Consider the following 20,079-nt stretch of genomic DNA (forward strand, 5'->3'; position numbering starts at 1 on the left):
TGCCTGGTGACAAATTAGTTTATAGGCCAATAAAAGAAAGAGTTCCAAACCACTTTGCCAATAACAGCTAGTTTTCAGTTTCCCCACTCAGACCATGCTCAGACAGTCCTAGCAGAATTCTCACTTGAGAAATTGCTCTTGCTAAGAAGCTACTTTAGTTTTCAATTAAAATGATCAAAAATAAACTATCACAGTACGGTACTTAATTGTTACCCAGAAATGATTAGCTATTGAGAAAAACATACTGCATTGGGCCTTTAAGATGCAAGTTTTCATTATAGTCATCATCCAATTTACAAAAGCAATTAAGACGCATCGCATGCCTACCCCCATCCAATTTAACCAATTTAATTAATTATTCCCTGATGTATTACTAAGAAATGGTTCACGGTCTCCATTCCATAAAGCATATGATTCTTGGCATGTTTAAGCATCTTGTTAATAAAAAAGAAAACTGCCATCCACCACCCACACACACAGCAGAAGATTTGATATAGGCCTAACTGACTTTTGTGTATTTATTTCTGTGAAACATTTGTGTAGCCTAGTCAGTGCATATTTGTAGTCACATACGGACGTGTTTGTAGCATAGCGTGTCAGTGTGTGTGTGTGTTTGGTGTTTTCACTACAAATCGGCTGTTGATGGATGAAACTTCCGATGACGTCTGTGTTTGTTTGTTTCGTGCTGTTGGTTGGAGTCCGAGTTATGTATTTTATGACTGGGTTGCTCTAGCTGTTGTTCTCTTTGTTTCGTTCCGGCAGCCACCAACACTCCTTTGTGGTTTGGACAACCCACTCTCTCCTCGCTGCCTCTCCGACTTACCACCTGACAGGGTAAATGTACCAGTACGCTGTGTGTCAGTGTGATTGCTCCTGATCCTGTAGCCATGAATACTCCTCCACATCTAGTTGTGGTGGTGCTGACCCTGAACAACCGCTATCTAGAGCCCACTAGGCCATCCATCTCCCCCTCCCTTTAGAAACATACCTGATAGTATCACCTGACCCCCTGACTGGCTCATCGACTTCCATTCGTTAGAGACTTAGCAGTCCTGGATGATCATCGTATCGTGTGGTTAACACAGCGCTTCCCAAACTAGGGGTCGCGTCCCCATGTGGGATCACCTGATTTGAAAATGGGGTCGTGAGAGAAACCCTGAAATGAAATAAATAACATGTGTAGAATTGCATGAAATTAACTTTAAAACGTAAAGAATTTCTGTCCACTGCCAAGAGGGGCTGGGGGGGGGGTTCACTTATTGCATCTGCTTGTTGCGTTCTCCCTGGTGCACTCGTTCGTGAACTGGCTGCTCGTTCTAAATAATATACTATAATCTGTTCAAAACAGTGGCAGCATGTGCAGTAGTGGTCATTCGGTTTTTGATATGCAAAAGACAAATAGGTGTATTTATGCTCTTATTCAAATGCACAGATCTCTTTATATATCTTCTGAAAGAAATTTGCCGGTAATTTCGAAAACTTCATATTTCTGTCATGCTGCTTTATTGACAACTCCAACCACCTCGCGCCCTGGTATTCAGCCAATCAATGGCCGCCACTGTGGTCAATTTCTTTAATTTTTAAAAAGATTTACACTTATCGTTCAAAAGTTTGGGGTCACTTAAGAATTAAGAAATGTCCTTGTTTTTTAAAGAAAATCATTTTTTTTGTCCATTAAAATAACATCAAATTGATCAGAAATACAGTGTAGACATTGTTAATGTTGTAAATGACTATTGTAGCTGGAAACAGCTGATTCTTTTTAATGGAATATCTACATAGGCGTACAGAGGCCCATTATCAGCAACCATCACTCCTGTGTTCCAATGTCACGTTGTGTTAGCTAATCCAAGTTGATCATTTTAAAAGGCTAATTGATCATTAGAAAGCCCTTTGCAATTATGTTAGCACAGATGAAAACTTTTGTGCTGATTAAAGAAGCAATACAACTGGCCTTCCTTAGACTAGTTGAGTATCTGGAGCATCAGCATTTGTGGGTTCGATTACAGGCTCGAAATGGCCAGAAAGAAAGACCTTTCTTCTGAAACTCGTCCGTCTTTTCTTGTTCTGAGAAATAAAGGCTATTCCATGCGAGAAATTGCCAAGAAACTGAAGTTCTGGTACAACGCTGTGTACTACTCCCTTCACAGAACAGCGCAAACTGATAAACCAGAATAGAAAGAGTGGGAGGCCCCGGTGCACAACTGAGCAAGAGGACAAGTACATTAGTGTCTAATTTGAGAAAGACGCCTCACAAGTACTCAACTGGCAGCTTCATTAAATAGTACCCACAAAACACCAGTCTCAACGTCAACAGGGAAGAGGCGACTCCGGGATGCTGGCCTTCTAGGCAGAGTTCCTCTTTTCAGTGTCTGTGTTCTTTTGCCCATCTTAATATTTTCTTTTTATTGGCCAGTGTGAGAGATGGCTTTTTATTTGCAACTCTGCCGTAACTCTGAAGTTAATATGACCCTCATGGTCAGTTAGCGGACATGCCCTAATAACCAGTGGATAACACCGGTCTCCAGTAATTGTAGGCATAATTAAAGTTGCTGTAGTTAACGAGATGTTGCGTTGGTGTTGCATAGAGCAATAGTTCCCAATCTGTGGGACGGACCCACTTGTAGGTCATGGCAGGTGTCCAGGTGGGTCTTGGGATGACTTTTTTGTGCATAAAAATATATATTAGATTTTATTTTACATTTATACCAAAATGTGGAAAAATTCAAGGGGTCTGAATACTTTCTGAATACACTGTGCGTGCGTGTTTGCAAATGTGATCAAAATGAAAAAATGAAATATCACAATTACATAAGTTTTCACAACCTTTACTCAGTACTTTGTTGAAGCACATTTGGCAGTGATTACAGTAACGAGTCTTGGGTAGGAAGCTACAAGCTTGACACACCTGTATTTGGAGAGTTTCTCCCATTCTTCTCTGAAGATCCTCACAAGCTTAGTCAGGTTGGATGGGGAGCGTTGCTGTACAGCTATTTTCATGACTCTCCAAAGATGTTCTATTTATTTCAAGTCTGGGCTCTGGCTGGCCACTCAAGGACTTTGAGACTTGTCCCAAAGGCACTCCTGCGTTGCCTTGGCTGTGTGCTTAAGGTCTTTGTCCTGTTGAAAGGTGAACCTTCACCACATTCTGAGGTCCTGAGCACGCTAGAGCAGATTTTCATCAAGGATCTTTCTGTACTCTGCTCCGTTCATCTTTCCCTCGATCCTGACTAGTCTCCCAATCCCTGCCGCTGAAAAACATCCCCTCAGCATGATGCCGCCACCACCATGATTCACCATAGACATAGTGCCAGGTTTTCTCTAGACCTGACGCTTGTTATTCAGACCAAAGAATTCAATCTTGGTTTCATCAGACGAGAGAATCTTGTTTTTATAGTCAGTCTTTTAGGTGCAAATTATTTTTTGTCAAACTGCAAGCGGGCCATCATGTTAGCCACTCCTCAGTAAAAAGGCACGTCTGGCCACTCTACCATAAAGGCCTGATTGGTGCGGAGATGGTTCTCCTTCTGGAAGGTTCTCCCATCTCCACAGAGGAAATCTGGAGCTCTTTCAGAGTGACCATCGGGTTATTGGTCACCTCCTTGACTAAGGCCGTTCTCTCCCGGTTGCTCAATTTGGCCAAGCTGGTTGAGAGAATGCCAAGAGTGTGCAAAGCTGTCATCAAGGCAAAGGGTGGCTACTTTGAAGAATCAATATATTTTGATTTGTTTAACACTTCTTTTTTTTACTTCATAGTTTTGATGTCTTCACTATTATTCTACAATGTAGAAAATAGTAAAAAATTAAGAAAAACCCTTGTGTAGGTTTGTCCAAACTTTTGACTGATACTGTGTATGTGTGTGTGTGTGTGTGTGTATATATCATACACATTTTCGGGAGGGGAAAAATGCTTTTAGTGTAAACTTAAACTTAAAACCAAATCTAAAGTATGTAGAAATGATAATGAACCTATACATAGGCTGTCATTGTTAATAAGAATTTGTTCTTAACTGACTTGCCTAGTTAAATAAATAATTGTAAAAAAGATACATATATATATTTTTACAATAGCCTAGCTATAGCACTTTGAGAACTTGCCATCAACAACAATAAAGCTGGACAATGAGGCCCCTATTGATTTTATAATATTTAAGCATAAGAACACAGCATTAGCCACGGGACAATGTATAGAATGGCAGAAAAATGTGCTTTAAAACTACAAAATGTTTTCTCTGCTGCCATGATGATATTGTTTACTTATTCTTTGGTCTGTGTATGTTTTTTCAACCGCTCAAACCTTTTTTGTGGGTCGCGACTCAAGACACCTCAATTGGTAGGTCCCAAATTAAAAAGAGTTTGGGAACCCCTGGCATAGAGCACCAGTATGACTTCATCAGGTTTGAAGTGGAGAGCTGATGATGGAACTGAGTGTAATGTGGCAGAGGAGGAGGTGAGGACACCACTATGATTGGCCTGAGTCGTGTTATTCTCTCACAGTCCCATTGAGAGCATGGTCTGCTGCAGGGAGGGACCAGGCTGGGGATGTTTACTCTTAGCTCGTAGTTACCTTTGCCTTGTAGCGTGACTGCCTGTCCTTACGTCCCTGGATATAAGCACCATTTTCAGGTGTGTGTGAGCGTCCTTGTGTATTGTTTGGTGTTAATGTAGACATTTTAAATCATGTTCTATGTGCCTGATTAGAAGAACGCAAATGTCTTAGCTAAGCTCTCCCCTTGTTGTGCTGTGTATTTATTGACCTTTTTCCTAAAAAACCCTTTCCTCAGCCGCTGTGCATGAATCATCAGGAAAATCTCAACATTCTCTCATCATGTAGGCTCGTGAATCTGCATACAAACCACACTCAATGAGTTTATTTTAATGTAAATCCGTGCTTGTACTGCATGATTGTAAGCTAAATGTCCCTTTCCCTCTCTCCCCTCCCTCTGCCTCCCCTAAAGATCCCTCGTGGAGGACGACGACCCTCACATGAAAGTGTCGCAGGGGTGTGGTGACATGGGCATCTCTGCCCACCTACAGGCTTCAAAAACCGGAAACACTCGCTTCTTTACGAGCAACACGCACAGCTCAGTGGTCCTTCAGGTGAGTAGTAGTGGAGAGAGACTGAGAGATGGTGCTGCTGGGGAGGATGGACAGATTGATGAACCTCTTAAAAGCCCTAATGAAATATGCCAGGGTCATTTTAATATGCCTTCAGAGGTCCTGTGATTGATTGAAATGATAGCTATACAGGCAGGTCCATAAATATTGTCGGCCTTTTATAAAGATTAGCAAAAAAGACTGAATAAAGTAATTAAAATACTGAGTTGTAAATTATAGATATATTATAATTTTATACTATTACAATTGCTCAATGAAAGAGATTTTATTAACAAGTAATAAAACAAAATCTCAAAGAGAGGGGTCAAAATTATTGCCACCTTTTTCTAAAATGTTTTATGAGATTGGGAGGGATCTCAGACCATTGCTCCATACAAAATCTTTCTAGATCCTTGATATAATTTGTCTTCTCTTATGGTCTGCCCTCTTCAATTCAAACTACAGGTTTGCAATGGTGTTCATGTCCGAAGACTGAGATGGCCATTGCAAAATGTTTATTTTTAATGCTTGGGGCTATTGTCTTGCTGGAAGATCCACTTGCGGCCAAGTGTCAGCCTCCTGGCAGAGGCAACCATGTTTTTGGCTAAAATGTCCAGTTACTCGGTAAAGTTAATGATTAGAGATTTGTCCCAACTTTTATGGGAAGAATGTCTTAATGTTTAAATCCGTTTTCCGATAAAACGATAAGAAAAATTCATACAATTCTACCTGAATTTGTATTTATTATGGATCCCTATTACTCTCCCTGGGGTCCAGCAAAATTAAAGCAGTTTATACAATTTTAAAAACATTACAATACATTCACATATTTCACAACACACTGTGTGCCCTCAGGCCCCTTCTCTAGTACTAAATCCGTGTGTGTGTGCATGTGTGTGTGCCAATGTTTGTGTTGCCTCACAGTCCCCGCTGTTCCATAAGGTGTTTTTTTATGTTTTTTTACTGCTGGCATGAGTTACTTGATGTGGAATAGAGTTCCATGTAGTCATGGCTCTATGTAGTACTGTGTGCCTCCCATAGCCTGTTCTGGACTTGGGGACTGTGAAGAGACCTCTTGTGGCATGTCTTGTGGGGTATGCATGGGTGTCCGAGGTGTGTGCCAGTAGTTGAGACAGACAGCTCGGTGCATTCAACATGTCAATACCTCTCATAAATAAAAGTAGTGATGAAGTCACTCTCCTCTTCTTTCAGCCAGGAGTGATTATTAATATTAGCTCTCTGTGTACATCCAAGGGCCAGCTGTGCAATTGTCCTAAGTCCTTTTTTGTGGCACCTGGCCACACTACTGAACAGTAGTCAAGGTGTGACAAAACTAGGGCCTGTAGGAACTGCCTTGTTGATCGTGTTAACCTCTCTGGGATATGTGGGACGGTAGCGTTAAATAAAATCTCATTTTACATTGGCGCGTTATATTCAGTAGTTCTAAAACATGCGGTGATTGTGCAGAGAGCCACATCAATTTACAGAAATACTCATCATAAATGTTGATGAAAATACACGTGTTATACACGGAATTAGAGATATACTTCTCCTTAATGCAACCGCTGTCAGATTTTTAAAAAAACGTTACGGAAAAAAAGCAAACCATGCAATAATCTGAGTACAGCGTTCAGACAACAAAGCAGCCAAAAAGATATCCGCCATGTTGTGTAGTCAACATTAGTCAGAAATATCATTATAAATATTCACTTACATTTGATGATCTTCATCAGAATGCACTCCCAGGAATCCCAGTTCCACAATAAATGTTTGATTTGTTCGATAAAGTTCATAATTTATGTCCAAATAGCTTCTTTTGTTTGGGCGTTTGGTAAACAAATACAAACACGCATTCGGGTCCAGCCGAACGTCGGATGAAAAGTTCAAAAAGTTATATTACAGGTCGTAGAAACTTGTCGAACTAAGTACAGAATCAATATGTAGGATGTCTATCATAAATCTTCAATAATGTTCCAACCGGAGAATTCCATTGTCTGTAGAAAAGCAATGTAACGAGACTGCGCCTCACAAGCCTGTGGCACTCTGCCAGACACCTGACTCAATCCCCTCTCATTCTCCCCCCCCCCCCTTCATAGTAGAAGCCTGAAACAAAGTTCTAAAGACTGTTGACATCTAGTGGAAGCCGTAGGAAGTGCAACATGACCCCAAAGAGTCAAACCTCAGATTTCCCACTTCCTGGTTGGATATTTCTCAGGTTTTCACCTGCAATATGAGTTCTGTTATACTCACAGAAATAATTCAAACAGTTTTAGAAACTTCAAAGTGTTTTCTATCCAATACTACTAATAATATGCATATATTAGCATATGGGACAGAGTAGCAGGTAGTTTACTCTTGGCACCTTATTCATCCAAGCTACTCAATTACTGCCCCCCTGTCATCAAGAAGTTAAGAAGGCAGAGTATCGCTTTATTATAGACAGACTTCTCCCCATCTTAGCTACTACTGCATCAATATGTTTTGACTATGACAGTTTACAATCTAGGGTTACTCCAAGCAGTTTAGTTGTCTCAACTTGCTCAATTTCCACATTATTTATTGCAAGATTTAGTTGAGGTTTAGGGTTTAGTGAGTGTTTTGTTCCAAATACAATGCTTTTAGTTTTAGAAATATTCAGGGCTAACTTATTCCTTGCCACCCACTCTGAAACTAACTGCACCTCTTGGTTGAGTGTTGCAGTCACTTAGTAGCTGTCACTAGTAGCTGACGTGTATAGTGTTGAGTCATCCGCATACATAGACACTCTGGCTTGTCATTAGTAAAAATGTAAAAAAGCAAAGGGCCTAAACGGCTACCCTGGGGAATTCCTGATTCAAACTGGATTGTATTTGAGAGGCTCCCATTAAAGAACACCCTCTGTGTTCTGTTAGACAAGTAACTCTTTATCCACATTATAGCAGGGGGTGTAAAGCCATAACATCAATTTCTCTCAGCCAATCGTCAGTCATTGGTGTAAGTGCTGTGCTTTTTGAGTGTCCTTCCCTATAAGCAAGCTGAAATTCTGTTGTCAATTTGTTTACTGTGAAATAGCATTGCATTAAACACAATTTTTTTCATTACGTTTACTAAGGGTTGGTAACAGGCTGATTGGTTGGCTATTTGAGCCAATAAAGGGTGCTTTACTATTCTTGGGTAGCGGAATGACTTTAGCTTCCCTTCAGGCCTGAGGGCACACGCTCTCTTGTAGGCTTCTATTGAAGATGTGGCAATATCGTCTGCTATTATCCTCAGTCATTTTCCATCCAGATTGTCAGACCCTGGTGGCTTGTCATTGTTGATAGACCTTCATTTTTTTTGCCTCTTCCACACTGACTTTACGGATTTCAAAAGTACAATTCTTGTCATTCATAATTTGGTCCGATATACTTGTGTAGTGTCAGCGTTTGTTGCTGTCATGTCATCCCTAAGTTTGCTTATCTTGCCAATGAAAATGTAATTAAAGTAGTTTGCAAAGATAACCAGGAGGCTGACACTTGGCCGCAAGTGTATCTTCCAGCAAGCGCACATCAAAATCCACAAAGAAATGGTTAATTGACAACAACAAAAAATAATGCATCTCTGTGTCCAGACTTTGAGCCCCATTGAAACCTGTGGTTTGAAGAGGACATTCTCCTCGCAATGGAAGGGTGCTAGAGTAATGAAGATGGGGGTCAAAATTATTGTCACCCCTATCTTTTTTAGATTTTTTAAAATCGCTTTCTCTGAGCAATTGTATTAGTATAAAATAATTTGCATATAATATAGCTCAGTAGTTGTATTTTTTTATGCAGTTGTTTTGGCTCGTGATAATTAGGGACCTGAATATGTCTGTATGGTGTCTGAAACTTTGCCAGACAAAGATACTAAGGGCCTTTACCCAACTCGAAAAAATATCTAGACATTTCTGAACACAACAAAAAAATTACACAAATTACCCTGGTTTTGTTTCAGTCAGGTTGTCTGTTCAAAATTCTGTTTTAAAACACAGAAAAGTTGTTCCTGTGCAGATCTTCAACGATGTGCAGCACCAATCATGCGCATCTGTCTCAAACAATCTCTTCTAGGCTATTGTGTGCAACTCTTAATCACACGTCGTTTCTCCTTCTCCTTCACACTTGCAATCTTCAAGCACTGCACACATTTCTTCCTTTGCTCTACCTAACATTATGGATTTTTTTACAACTAATGTCAAACTTGTTATAAGCACATCAGGGTTTAGCCTTCACTATCCTGACAAGGTACAAATCTGTCGTTCTGCCCCTGAACAGGCAGTTAACCCACTGTTCCTAGGCCGTCATTGAAAATAAGAATTTGTTCTTAACTGACTTGCCTAGTTAAATAAAGGTCAAATAAAAATAAATTAAAAAAAAACCAACAAATCTTATAAAAATCAAGGTCTCTCCCACTCTAATCACTGGCACATCTAAAGTCAGAATGCGATGCGCGTGGAGGGCAAAGCACGTAAACAGTGGAATAAATCAGGGTCGTGTGTGCAAGCTGTCTAAGAGATAAGACTTGTCTTTCAAACCTATCCGCTGCATTTATTGAGGAAAATGATCAGTGAATTATTCAATTGATTCACTGCGGAGGAAGAGAATTATGTTCTAAGAACATTGAAAACTGTTATGTTCTCGACAAAGAGTTGTCAAACGGATATCTTTCATGAAGTTGGATTAAAATAATGGAAATGACTGTTGTTCCCTCTAGTTGAAATGGCCTACTTTTTTCATCGCACTCATAGAACAAGATGTCTTCTGCATATGATAAAAAGAAAATGTGATGACAATTGAAATGGAGATGAAATCCCTTATTATTTATGTCGGCTAGTTAGCTGTAATTTTGAAGGGGATGATAGAGCGATGGTAGTGACTCCTTCAGTGCAGACAGACAGTGGCTCAGCGTGTTGGGCTCCAGCTGTTTGATGAAGCATCAGCACCAGTGAGTCAGGCTCCGTGCCCTGCCTGGCCCGCTTGGCCCATGCCAGTCTCTGTCCACACGTGAAGGTCGTCACAGAGATGGGGGCTGCCAGGCAGGAGCTGGCAGAAAGCTACTGGACTCATCAATGTGTGACCTGTTCACACTGTGTGTACTCCACAACCTGTTAGTATGATGGAGGTGTGTTGTGTGGACGTGTTGTTAGGCAGAGTGCTTCTAAGGTCCCGATTCAACAGTGTAATAGCCTTTTAACTGGTGGAATAGTTTTTATAACTGCTGTTGAAGAGTGTTGATTTATTTTTTTAGGAACACAGCACTGGGTGGGTGTACACGTGTGATTCAGCACATTGCTCAAGTCAGAAAATAAGATTGTGCCAATCTCTGTCGTCGCTGCAAGGTTTCTCTATCGATTGACAGCTGTCGGCTTGCTACCAACTATCCGTGGCTGAACATTTTCAGAGTTTAACAACAACTATCACTGAGGTAAATTCAAAGTTGTTATGATTTGAAAGCTTGTTGGATCATTAGAAAAAGGCACATCTTGCTATCCCTTGTTAGCAGTCATCTATTATAGCCCATCTATTTTCTGTTGTTCTCTGGACATATTGTAAATACGCCTGCATAGGACTCTAGATATTGATTTTGCCAAGAGAAGACTCTTCACTTTCAGTGCTACATCTTCTAACATGCTCATCAGGCGGTTGCTGCATGGGACAAAGAAAAACATCATTCAAATGTGTATGAAACACCGACTGTTGACCATTTTAAGTGAATGCTAATTAAGCAGTGAGGGTCGTCAATGCACATAGTGATGCCATTGTTGGTCTCCACTGTGTTCTTTATAGGGATCTCAGTCTGTGACTGAACACTGGGCTTAAAAACACAAGTAGAAAATGTAATAGCATTGCTACATATTGCTTTTAAGGCTGGTGAGCGTTATAGTTCTGTGGGAAATTAATTTAAGATGTATGTATTTGGCTGGTTTAACCCAAAATTATTCTACCAATAATTTTTATTAAACCAGAATATGAACTTACAAACGTATTGTAACATTCTCTGTACAAAGATAGACAAAAAAAAACATATTTGGGTATACATTTTTATTCTTTGTATAAAGATAGACAAATAATTACTTTTTGGTATACATTTTTGACCTATTTGTTTTTATTGCAATAAGCACAGGAATTATTTTCAGGCAGGTTGTCAAGAAACGGTAATGCTTGGGGGGCTGTGTTTTTCTCTTTGTCTTTTCATGAAGTGATTGAGTTAGGCTAATCCAGTCTGTGTACCAGTCTGGATAGGCCTTATACCAATCTGGTTCAGGACAGACATGGTCTCTCCACACAGTACACAGAGCAGCTTTCTTTTCTTTTCTCCCCAATTTTGTGGGAATCCAATTGGTAGTTTGCAGTCTTGTCCCATCGCTGCAACTCCCCTATGGACTCGGGAGAGGTGAAGGTCGAGAGCCATGCGTCCTCAGAAACACGACCCCTGCCAAGCCGCACTGCTTCCGGAAGCCAGCTGCACCAATGTGTTGGAGGAAACACCATCCAGCTGGCGACCGAAGTCAGCTTGCAGTCGCCCGGCCCGCCACAAGGAATCGCTAGAGTGTGATGGGACAAGGAAGTCCCGTCTGGCCAAACCCTCCCCTATGTGCTGCGCCACTCGGGAAGCCTCACAGAGCAGCTCTCTAACAGGCTGGTCTCTCCTCTTTCTCTCTCTCCCCCTCCCAGGGATTTGACCAGCTGAGGCTAGAGGGATTACTGTGTGATGTCACGCTGGTGGCGGGGGACGGAGACGAAGCCTTCCCAGTGCATCGCGCCATGATGGCCTCCTCCAGCGACTACTTCAAAGCCATGTTCACAGGTAAGCTGTTATGCCTCCATCTCTCTCACCACCTCTCACTGACCCACAGCAGCATGCACGGGATGGGACGTCCACATACTGTGTTTAATGTTGATTAACAGACTGAGTAATCAGAGGATTAGCCTGCTTGTCACGCGTCCGTCAATCAATCTCTACTCTGGGGCTCTGCAGCTGATAGCATTGTGTTGTCTGGTTGTCTTCTCCCAAAGTGCTCCTTTTCTTGAAGCACAGCGTGAATCCTCCAGGATTCTTTCCCTGTCATCTCTACATTCTGATAAACTACCATACCTTGAATTAGACATGCTCATTTTCCCAAGGGGTTAAGGTTTTGATTTTACCTTGTGCTTTTAAAAAAATATATAATAAGGTTTGTTTTTCATAAGACATCACAATTATTGCATTCATCACTTTGGTGAACATACTTTTTTTATTCCCAGAATTTATTTCTGTATTTCATATTGTTGTAGCTTAGTAACTGCCTCACTGATGACGCAAATAGAAACGACTTGGATAGATGTAGTGAGGGTAAATATCCTTCAACTGCAGTTTCATATACAGTGGGGCAAAAAAGTATTTAGTCAGCCACCAATTGTGCAAGTTCTCCCACTTAAAAAGATGAGAGAGCCCTGTAATTTTCATCATAGGTACACTTCAACTATGACAGACAAAATGAGGAAAAAAAATCCAGAAAATCACATTGTAGGATTTTTAATGAATTCATTTGCAAATTATGGTGGAAAATAAGTATTTGGTCACCTACAAACAAGCAAGATTTCTGGCTCTCATAGACCTGTAACTTCTTACTCGTTACCAGTATTAATGGCACCTGTTTGAACTTGTTATCAGTATAAAAGACACCTGTCCACAACCTCAAACAGTCACACTCCAAACTCCACAATGAAAATATCGGATATCGGTATCGGTCAAAATTTTTATATCGGTGCATCACTAGTGTAAATGGTTAAGAAGAAATCATCAACCCTGTTACGGTCAGCCCTGTTACTTTATTTGGTACTTACTATAGTATATTTTTTATTTAACCTCTTGAGATAGGGAAAAAATAAATGTATTAATATTAATGTGTTTTATTCAACAACAAAAAATGTATGGACTAAGTTTATTTATTTTTTCTTTGGTGTGGGGGTTACAGGTACAATATCCATTTCAATTAATATATTCAGTTTAAATAACATGTACCTGTGGACTGTCATTCAAAATAAAAACTAAAGCAAGAAAAATGTCTGTTTAAACAGGAAAAGAAAACTAAAAAGTGTGCCTCCACCCACAACCTCCCATCCCATTCCCCCAACCCCACCCAGCCAACATGTCTCCATCCACCCCCCCAACTCCCGGAAACCATGTTTTCCACCCATTCTCACCCCCATAGCAACTAGGGTTGCTTTTCAGTCACCACCCAGACCCCCCACCTTCCTACTAGCCTCCCGACGGCCAAAGAAAACCCTCCACATACAACCCCAACCTCGTGGGCCTGAAAGCAAAGAAAGTAAAAAATGTATTTTGTAAGTGTGTGTATGTGTATATATATATATACACACATGGGCTGCTTTTCCTTAACTCTGTGGTCCGACTCATCCCAAACCATCTCATTTGGTTGAACTCTGGGGATTGTGGAGGCCAGGTCATCTGATGCAGCCACTCCATCACTCTCCTTCTTGGTCAAATAGCCCTTACACAGCCTGGAGGTGTGTTTTGGGTCATTGTCCTATTGAAAAACAATTGATAGTCCCACTAAGCACAAGCCAGATGGGATGGCGTATCGCTGCAGAATGCTGTGGTAGCCATGCTGGTTAAGTGTGCCTTGAATTCTAAAGAAATCAGCAAAGCACCCCCACACCATAACACCTCCTCCTCCATGCTTCATGGTGGGAAATACACATGCGGAGGTCATCTGTTACACACACCGCGTCTCACAAAGACACAGCGGTTGGAACCAAAAATCTCAAATTTGGACTCATCAGACCAAAGGACAAATTCCCACAGTCTAATGACCATTGCTCGTGTTTCTTGGCCCAAGCAAGTCTCTTCTTCTTATTGGTGTCCTTTAGTAGTGGTTTCTTTGCAGCAATTTGAACAGTGGGCCATTTACAGTGGGGCAAAAAAGTATTTAGTCAGCCACCAATTGTGCAAGTTCTCCCACTTAAAAAGATGAGAGGTCTATAAGAAAAAAAAATCCAGAATATCACATTGTGGGATTTTTAATGAATTTATTTGCAAATTATGGTGGAAAATAAGTATTTGGTCACCTACAAACAAGCAAGATTTCTGGCTCTAACAGACCTGTAACAACTTCTTTAAGAGGCTCCTCTGTCCTCCACTCGTTACCTGTATTAATGGCACCTGTTTGAACTTGTTATCAGTATAAAAGACACCTGTCCACAACCTCACAGTCACACTTCAAACTCCACTATGGCCAAGACCAAAGAGCTGTCAAAGGACACCAGAAACAAAATTGTAGACCTGCACCAGGCTGGGAAGACTGAATCTGCAATAGGTAAGCAGCTTGGTTTGAAGAAATCAACTGTGGGAGCAATTATTAGGAAATGGAAGACATACAAGACCACTGATAATCTCCCTCGATCTGGGGCTCCACGCAAGATCTCAACCCGTGGGGTCAAAATGATCACAAGAACGGTGAGCAAAAATCCCAGAAGCACACGGTGGGGACCTAGTGAATGACCTGCAGAGAGCTGGGACCAAAGTAACAAAGCCTACCATCGGTAACACACTACGCCGCCAGGGACTCAAATTCTACAGTGCCAGACGTGTCCCCCTGCTTAAGCCATTACATGTCCAGACCCGTCTGAAGTTTGCTAGAGAGCATTTGGATGATCCAGAAGAAGATTGGGAGAATGTCATATGGTCAGATGAAACCAAAATATAACTTTTTGGTAAAAACTCAACTCGTCGTGTTTGGAGGACAAAGAATGCTGAGTTGCATCCAAAGAACACCATACCTACTGTGAAGCATGGGGGTGGAAACATCATGCTTTGGGGCTGTTTTTCTGCAAAGGGACCAGGACGACTGATCCATGTAAAGGAAAGAATGAATGGGGCCATGTATTGTGAGATTTTGAGTGAAAACCTCCTTCCATCAGGGCATTGCAGATGAAACGTGTCTGGGTCTTTCAGCATGACAATGATCCCAAACACACCGCCCGGGCAACGAAGGAGTGGCTTCGTAAGAAGCATTTCAAGGTCCTGGAGTGGCCTAGCCAGTCTCCAGGTCTCAACCCCATAGAAAATCTTTGGAGGGAGTTGAAAGGCTGTGTTGCCCAACAACAGCCCCAAAACATCACTGCTCTAGAGGAGATTGAGGAATGGGCCAAAATACCAACAACAGTGTGTGAAAACCTTGTGAAGACTTACAGAAAACGTTTGACCTCTGTCATTGCCAACAAAGGGTATATAACAAAGTATTGAGAAACTTTTGTTATTGACCAAATACTTATTTTCCACCATAATTTGCAATTGAATTCATTAAAAATCCTACAATGCGATTTTCTGGAGAATTTTTTAAATCATTTTGTCTGTCATAGTTGAAGTGTACCTATGATGAAAATTACAGGCCTCTCTCATCTTTTTAAGTAGGAGAACTTGCACAATTGTTGGCTGACTAAATACTTTTTTGCCCCACTGTATTTGAGCTGCAATTTCTGAGGCTGGTAACTCTAATGAACCTATCCTCTGCAGCAGAGGTAACTCTGGGTCTTCAATTCCTGTGGTGTTTGTCATGAGAGCCAGTTTCATCAGTGCTTGACGGTTTTTTAAGAAACTTGAAAAGATATTGACATTTTCCAGATTGACTGTCATTTCTCTTTGCTTATTTGAGCTGTTCTTGCCATAATATGGACTTGGGTCTTTTACCAAATAGGGCTATCTTCTGTATACATCCCTACCTTGTCACAAAACAACTTATTATCTCAAACATATGAACTTTTCAGGAGGCACACCTGTTAATTGAAATGCATTCCAGGTGACTACCTCAATGCTGGTTGAGAGAATGCCAAGCTTGTGCAAAGCTGTCATCAAGGCAAAGGGTGGCTATTTGAAGAATCTCAATTTGTTTGACACTTTTTTTCGTTACTACATGATTCCATATGTGTTATTTTATCATTTTGATGACTTCACTATTATTCTACAATGTAGAAAATAGTAATGATAAAGAAAAACCCTTGAATGAGTAGGTGTTCTAAAACTTTTGACCGGTAGTGTAGTTTGTATGCATGTTATGGGATTTAGCTGAGATTATTCTTTACAGAGTCAAATATATTTGTCCAGGCCTCAATTGTTCCTTCACTAGCACCATTAATTCTCGCTGTCAATAATTCTGTTAGAGCTGACGAATTGCGAGAGTGAGGTGAGAGCCAAGATTTTTTTTGCGATAGTGCTGCCTGATTGATTGAGATATTCTAGGAGCGATCATCGTTAAGTAACATAAGATGCAAAGCATTGAATATTTACATTAATTAATTTTGTAACTCTGTCCCAGAAGCATTTAACTGAAGGGCACTATCACATCATATGAAGGAATGTGCCTACCTGATTTAAGGGACACAGTGAACAGTTGAGAGTTGGGGCCAATTTCATCGTAAAATGTTTCCTTAGTGTTATAAAGTTTGTGAACAAACTTAAAATGTACAAGTTGATAGTTCGTTTTAAGTTTAACTTTTTTTCCATTTTCTGTGGATCATACTTTTTTTATGGCTAGCCCAGATTGAGCTTTCCAAAAGTTGTTTATATAATTTAGAGATCAGTCCTTTCGGGAACCCAGATAATTTATTTATAAATTCTATCATTGGATGGTTCGGTAGTTGGGTTTCCCAAGGGACTCCATATCCAGCATAGCTGACTCAAATGGTAAATATAGAAAAAAAGGAGTTGCTTGTAATGTGTCTTTCAAATCCTATAATGTTCTCAAACCATTACTGTCCATGATATCTGCAAAGGTACTGATTCTACCTTTAGACCATTGGGGTTATGCAAAAGGCCGCCCTCCAGATCGCAAGGCATTATTGTGAAATATTGGGCATGCCATTTTGATTCCTAGTTACATTGTTTTTCAATTTTGCCCCAAATAGAAATTAGGTGAGCAATAATAGAACTGCATTGTTTAAGGGATATATCAGTGAAGACCACCCTTTTCCAGGGCAGTAGGAGACACCATATTTAAGATGGGTAATAATGGACGGAAGTTATCCAAGAATGGACGTTTTTTAACAAAACTGCTTTGGTCCGTGTGGAACAATTTTGGTAAGTAAGTCTCGAAACAAACAACATTTTGAAAAACAGTTTAATATGTGTTTATCCAAGATCAGGAGCGAGAGTGATAACACTGGGTGGCATCCTTACCTTTTTTAATAAAAGTGAATACAGCACTAGATTTCCCATCTCTCCCAAATTAACCTTTGTGAATGGCTGTGTTAATCCTTTCGCGCAATAGTGGACCTAATTGGCTCCAAAAATGTAAATGGACCAGGTGATTTGCCTTTATTCATGCTACAATGCCCTTTTGAGTTCATTTATAGAGATTTGGGCTCCCAGCGAGGTTGCTTTCTCTGTTGAGAAAAGTGGATTTCTTAATTATTTTAGAAAGGGCTTAGTCTGGCATGGTGTGGATTTACAATCCGAGGTGTACGGCTCTTTATAGAAGCGGGAGAATGTTTGATTATTTTGGGTTCTGATTGTAATTCCTGTTTCATATTCAATAGCCGCTATGTCAGCTAATTGAACATTACTGGATATCTTGATGGCCAATAAACAACTGGGACAATTACTATGGAAGTAATGGTTGAGTCTAATTTGATGGATGGCAAACTCTGCTCTCTGTCTTATCAATAACTTAAGTTCTGTCTTGACTTTGGAAAGAGTAATAGCTACCTGGTCTGAAGAGTGTTTGTTCAGAACGCAGTTAACGTTTCCAATTCAGATATCTTCTTTAATTGTGATTTTTTCAACTCAGATGCACAATTTTCTTTTTACCTTTATTTAACTAGGCAAGTCAGTTCAGAACAAATTCTTATTTACAATGATTGGCTACAACGGCCAAACCCTAACCTGGACCACACTGGGCCGATTGGGAGTCCCATAGGACGGCGCACAATCATGGACAGTTGTGATACAGCCTGGAATAGAACCAGGGTCTGTAGGGACACCTCTAGCACTGAGATGCAGTGCCTTAGACCACTGCGCCACTCGGGAGCAAATGCAGTTGCATTATTTTCAATAAAACCTTTGGTGGCATCCCATAAAATCCGGGGGTCATCAACATTTTTATTGACTGTTATGAATTCATTGATTTCAATTTCAAATGATCACAGAATGTAGGATATTGTAGGAATGAAACGTTAAAACACCATGTTGTTGCTCTTTTAGGAAATTCTGACATTTGAAGTGGTCAGCCATTTTCTTAATTAAACAAAATAGAGGTGTCGGAAATTGATTTGTGAAATGATATATGCCTGTTTAAGTAGAAAGTGTACTCTTTTAGGATTATGTGCTCGCCAGGCATCAATGAGATTATAATGGATTGTAGTTGGTCTTATTAGTTTTGTCCTACATGTCCAAAACTGTTACAATTAGGTGAAATCAAATGTTTTTTTTTTGACCAAGTTGCACTTCTCAAAAGGCACCGAATTGGTGGAATGACCCAGATTTGTTTAGAGGGAAGTGAGGTCACTGTTTAAGCCGGTAATAATATTCTGCTGCAGATGCTGAGCAAAGGCTTTTCACTGCGACCCACAGCCCTCTCTGGTTAAATTATACAACAGTCGCCAGGCTTTGGTGAATACAGCTCAGTGGAATGGTTCCTGTTGATTCTGTTATGGAATGCTATTACGTTTTTATCTGACTGGTGCCTTTATCGTAAGGACGTAAACAATTCACTGATACACATCGTTCCCCGATTCAAATGTTGAAGACACGACTGCATCGGTCCGCGGACCCCAAACTGATCCAAATGTAGTATGCAACAGTCAGAAAATGTATTCAAACGTTACGAATCGATCCACGATCCACATTTTATTTCTACTCATGTTGCTTTCTTTCTACCTTCTGAAAATACCTCCTCTATTGTGACAACTGATGCGTCCTCTTTTTTTAGTGTCAAAATAAGTATGTAACTATTTTGACAGTCACTGATTCACAAGTAATTTTGCATTCCCGAACAACCCTATATCAGTGGTGGTTAAGGGCGCTGTACTGCAGCGCCAGCTGTGCCATCAGAGACTCTGGTTTCGCGCCCAGGCTCTGTCGTAACCAGCCGCGACCGGGAGGTCCGTGGGGCGACGCACAATTGGCCTAGCATCGTCCGGGTTAGGGAGGGTTTGGCCGGTAGGGATATCATTGTCTCATCGCTCACCAGCGACTCCTGTGGCAGGCCGGGCGCAGTGCGCGCTAACCAAGGTTGCCAGGTGCACGGTGTTTCCTCCGACACATTGGTGCGGCTGGCTTCCAGGTTGGATGTGCGCTGTGTTAAGAAGCAGTGCGGCTTGGTTGGGTTGTGTATCGGAGGACGCATGACTTTCAACCTTAGTCTCTCCCGAGCCCGTAGGGGAGTTGTAGCGATGAGACAAGATAGTAGCTACTAAAACAATTGGATACCACGAAATTGGGGAGAAAAAGGGGTAAAATAAAGATTATTATTATTATTTTTTTAATGCGCACTGTGCCCAGCTTGACGCGTTGTTCCTGATTTTGCACATCTGTGCGGCACCTTTAGCATGCTAAAATGCCTTGCATGATACTGGGCTTTTAAAGTTGATGTAATTTGTTAGGTTATTGTTATCTACGGTGCCTTCAAAAAGTATTAATACCCCTTGACTTACTCCACATTTTAATGCGTTACAGCCTGAATTCAGAAATAATTAAATTGACACAATACCCCATAATGACAGTGAAAACATGTTTTTAGAAATGTGTGCATATGTGTTGAAAATGAAACGGACATAATCAATTTACATAAGTATTCACACCCTTGAGTTCAATACATGCTAGAATCACCTTTGGCAGTGATTGTACCTGTGAGTCTTTTTGAGTAAGTCTCTAAGAGCTTTCTACACCTTTATTGTTTAACATGGATTGTTTTCAAAATTCTTCAAGCTGTCAAATTGGTTCTTAGTCATTGCTAGACAACAATTTTCAGGTCTTGCCACAGATTTTCAA

The 20,079-nt window shown here is 40.7% G+C and overlaps 1 protein-coding gene across 3 annotated transcripts in view; it reads left to right on the forward strand.

Moving 5' to 3' along the window:
* The window catches only part of LOC115135609 (kelch-like protein 13), a 91,742-nt gene that overhangs the window by 48,568 nt on the left and 23,095 nt on the right, over positions 1-20,079 (forward strand). For all 3 annotated transcript variants that reach the window (XM_029670499.2, XM_029670498.2, XM_029670497.2), the window contains 2 exons: positions 4,959-5,100; positions 11,766-11,898. In XM_029670499.2, the coding sequence (XP_029526359.1) occupies positions 4,959-5,100; positions 11,766-11,898 (275 nt within the window). The remainder of the gene's footprint in view (positions 1-4,958; positions 5,101-11,765; positions 11,899-20,079) is intronic.

The sequence above is a fragment of the Oncorhynchus nerka genome, linkage group LG10, assembly GCF_034236695.1.
Source record: "Oncorhynchus nerka isolate Pitt River linkage group LG10, Oner_Uvic_2.0, whole genome shotgun sequence".
Lineage (NCBI taxonomy): Eukaryota > Metazoa > Chordata > Actinopteri > Salmoniformes > Salmonidae > Oncorhynchus > Oncorhynchus nerka.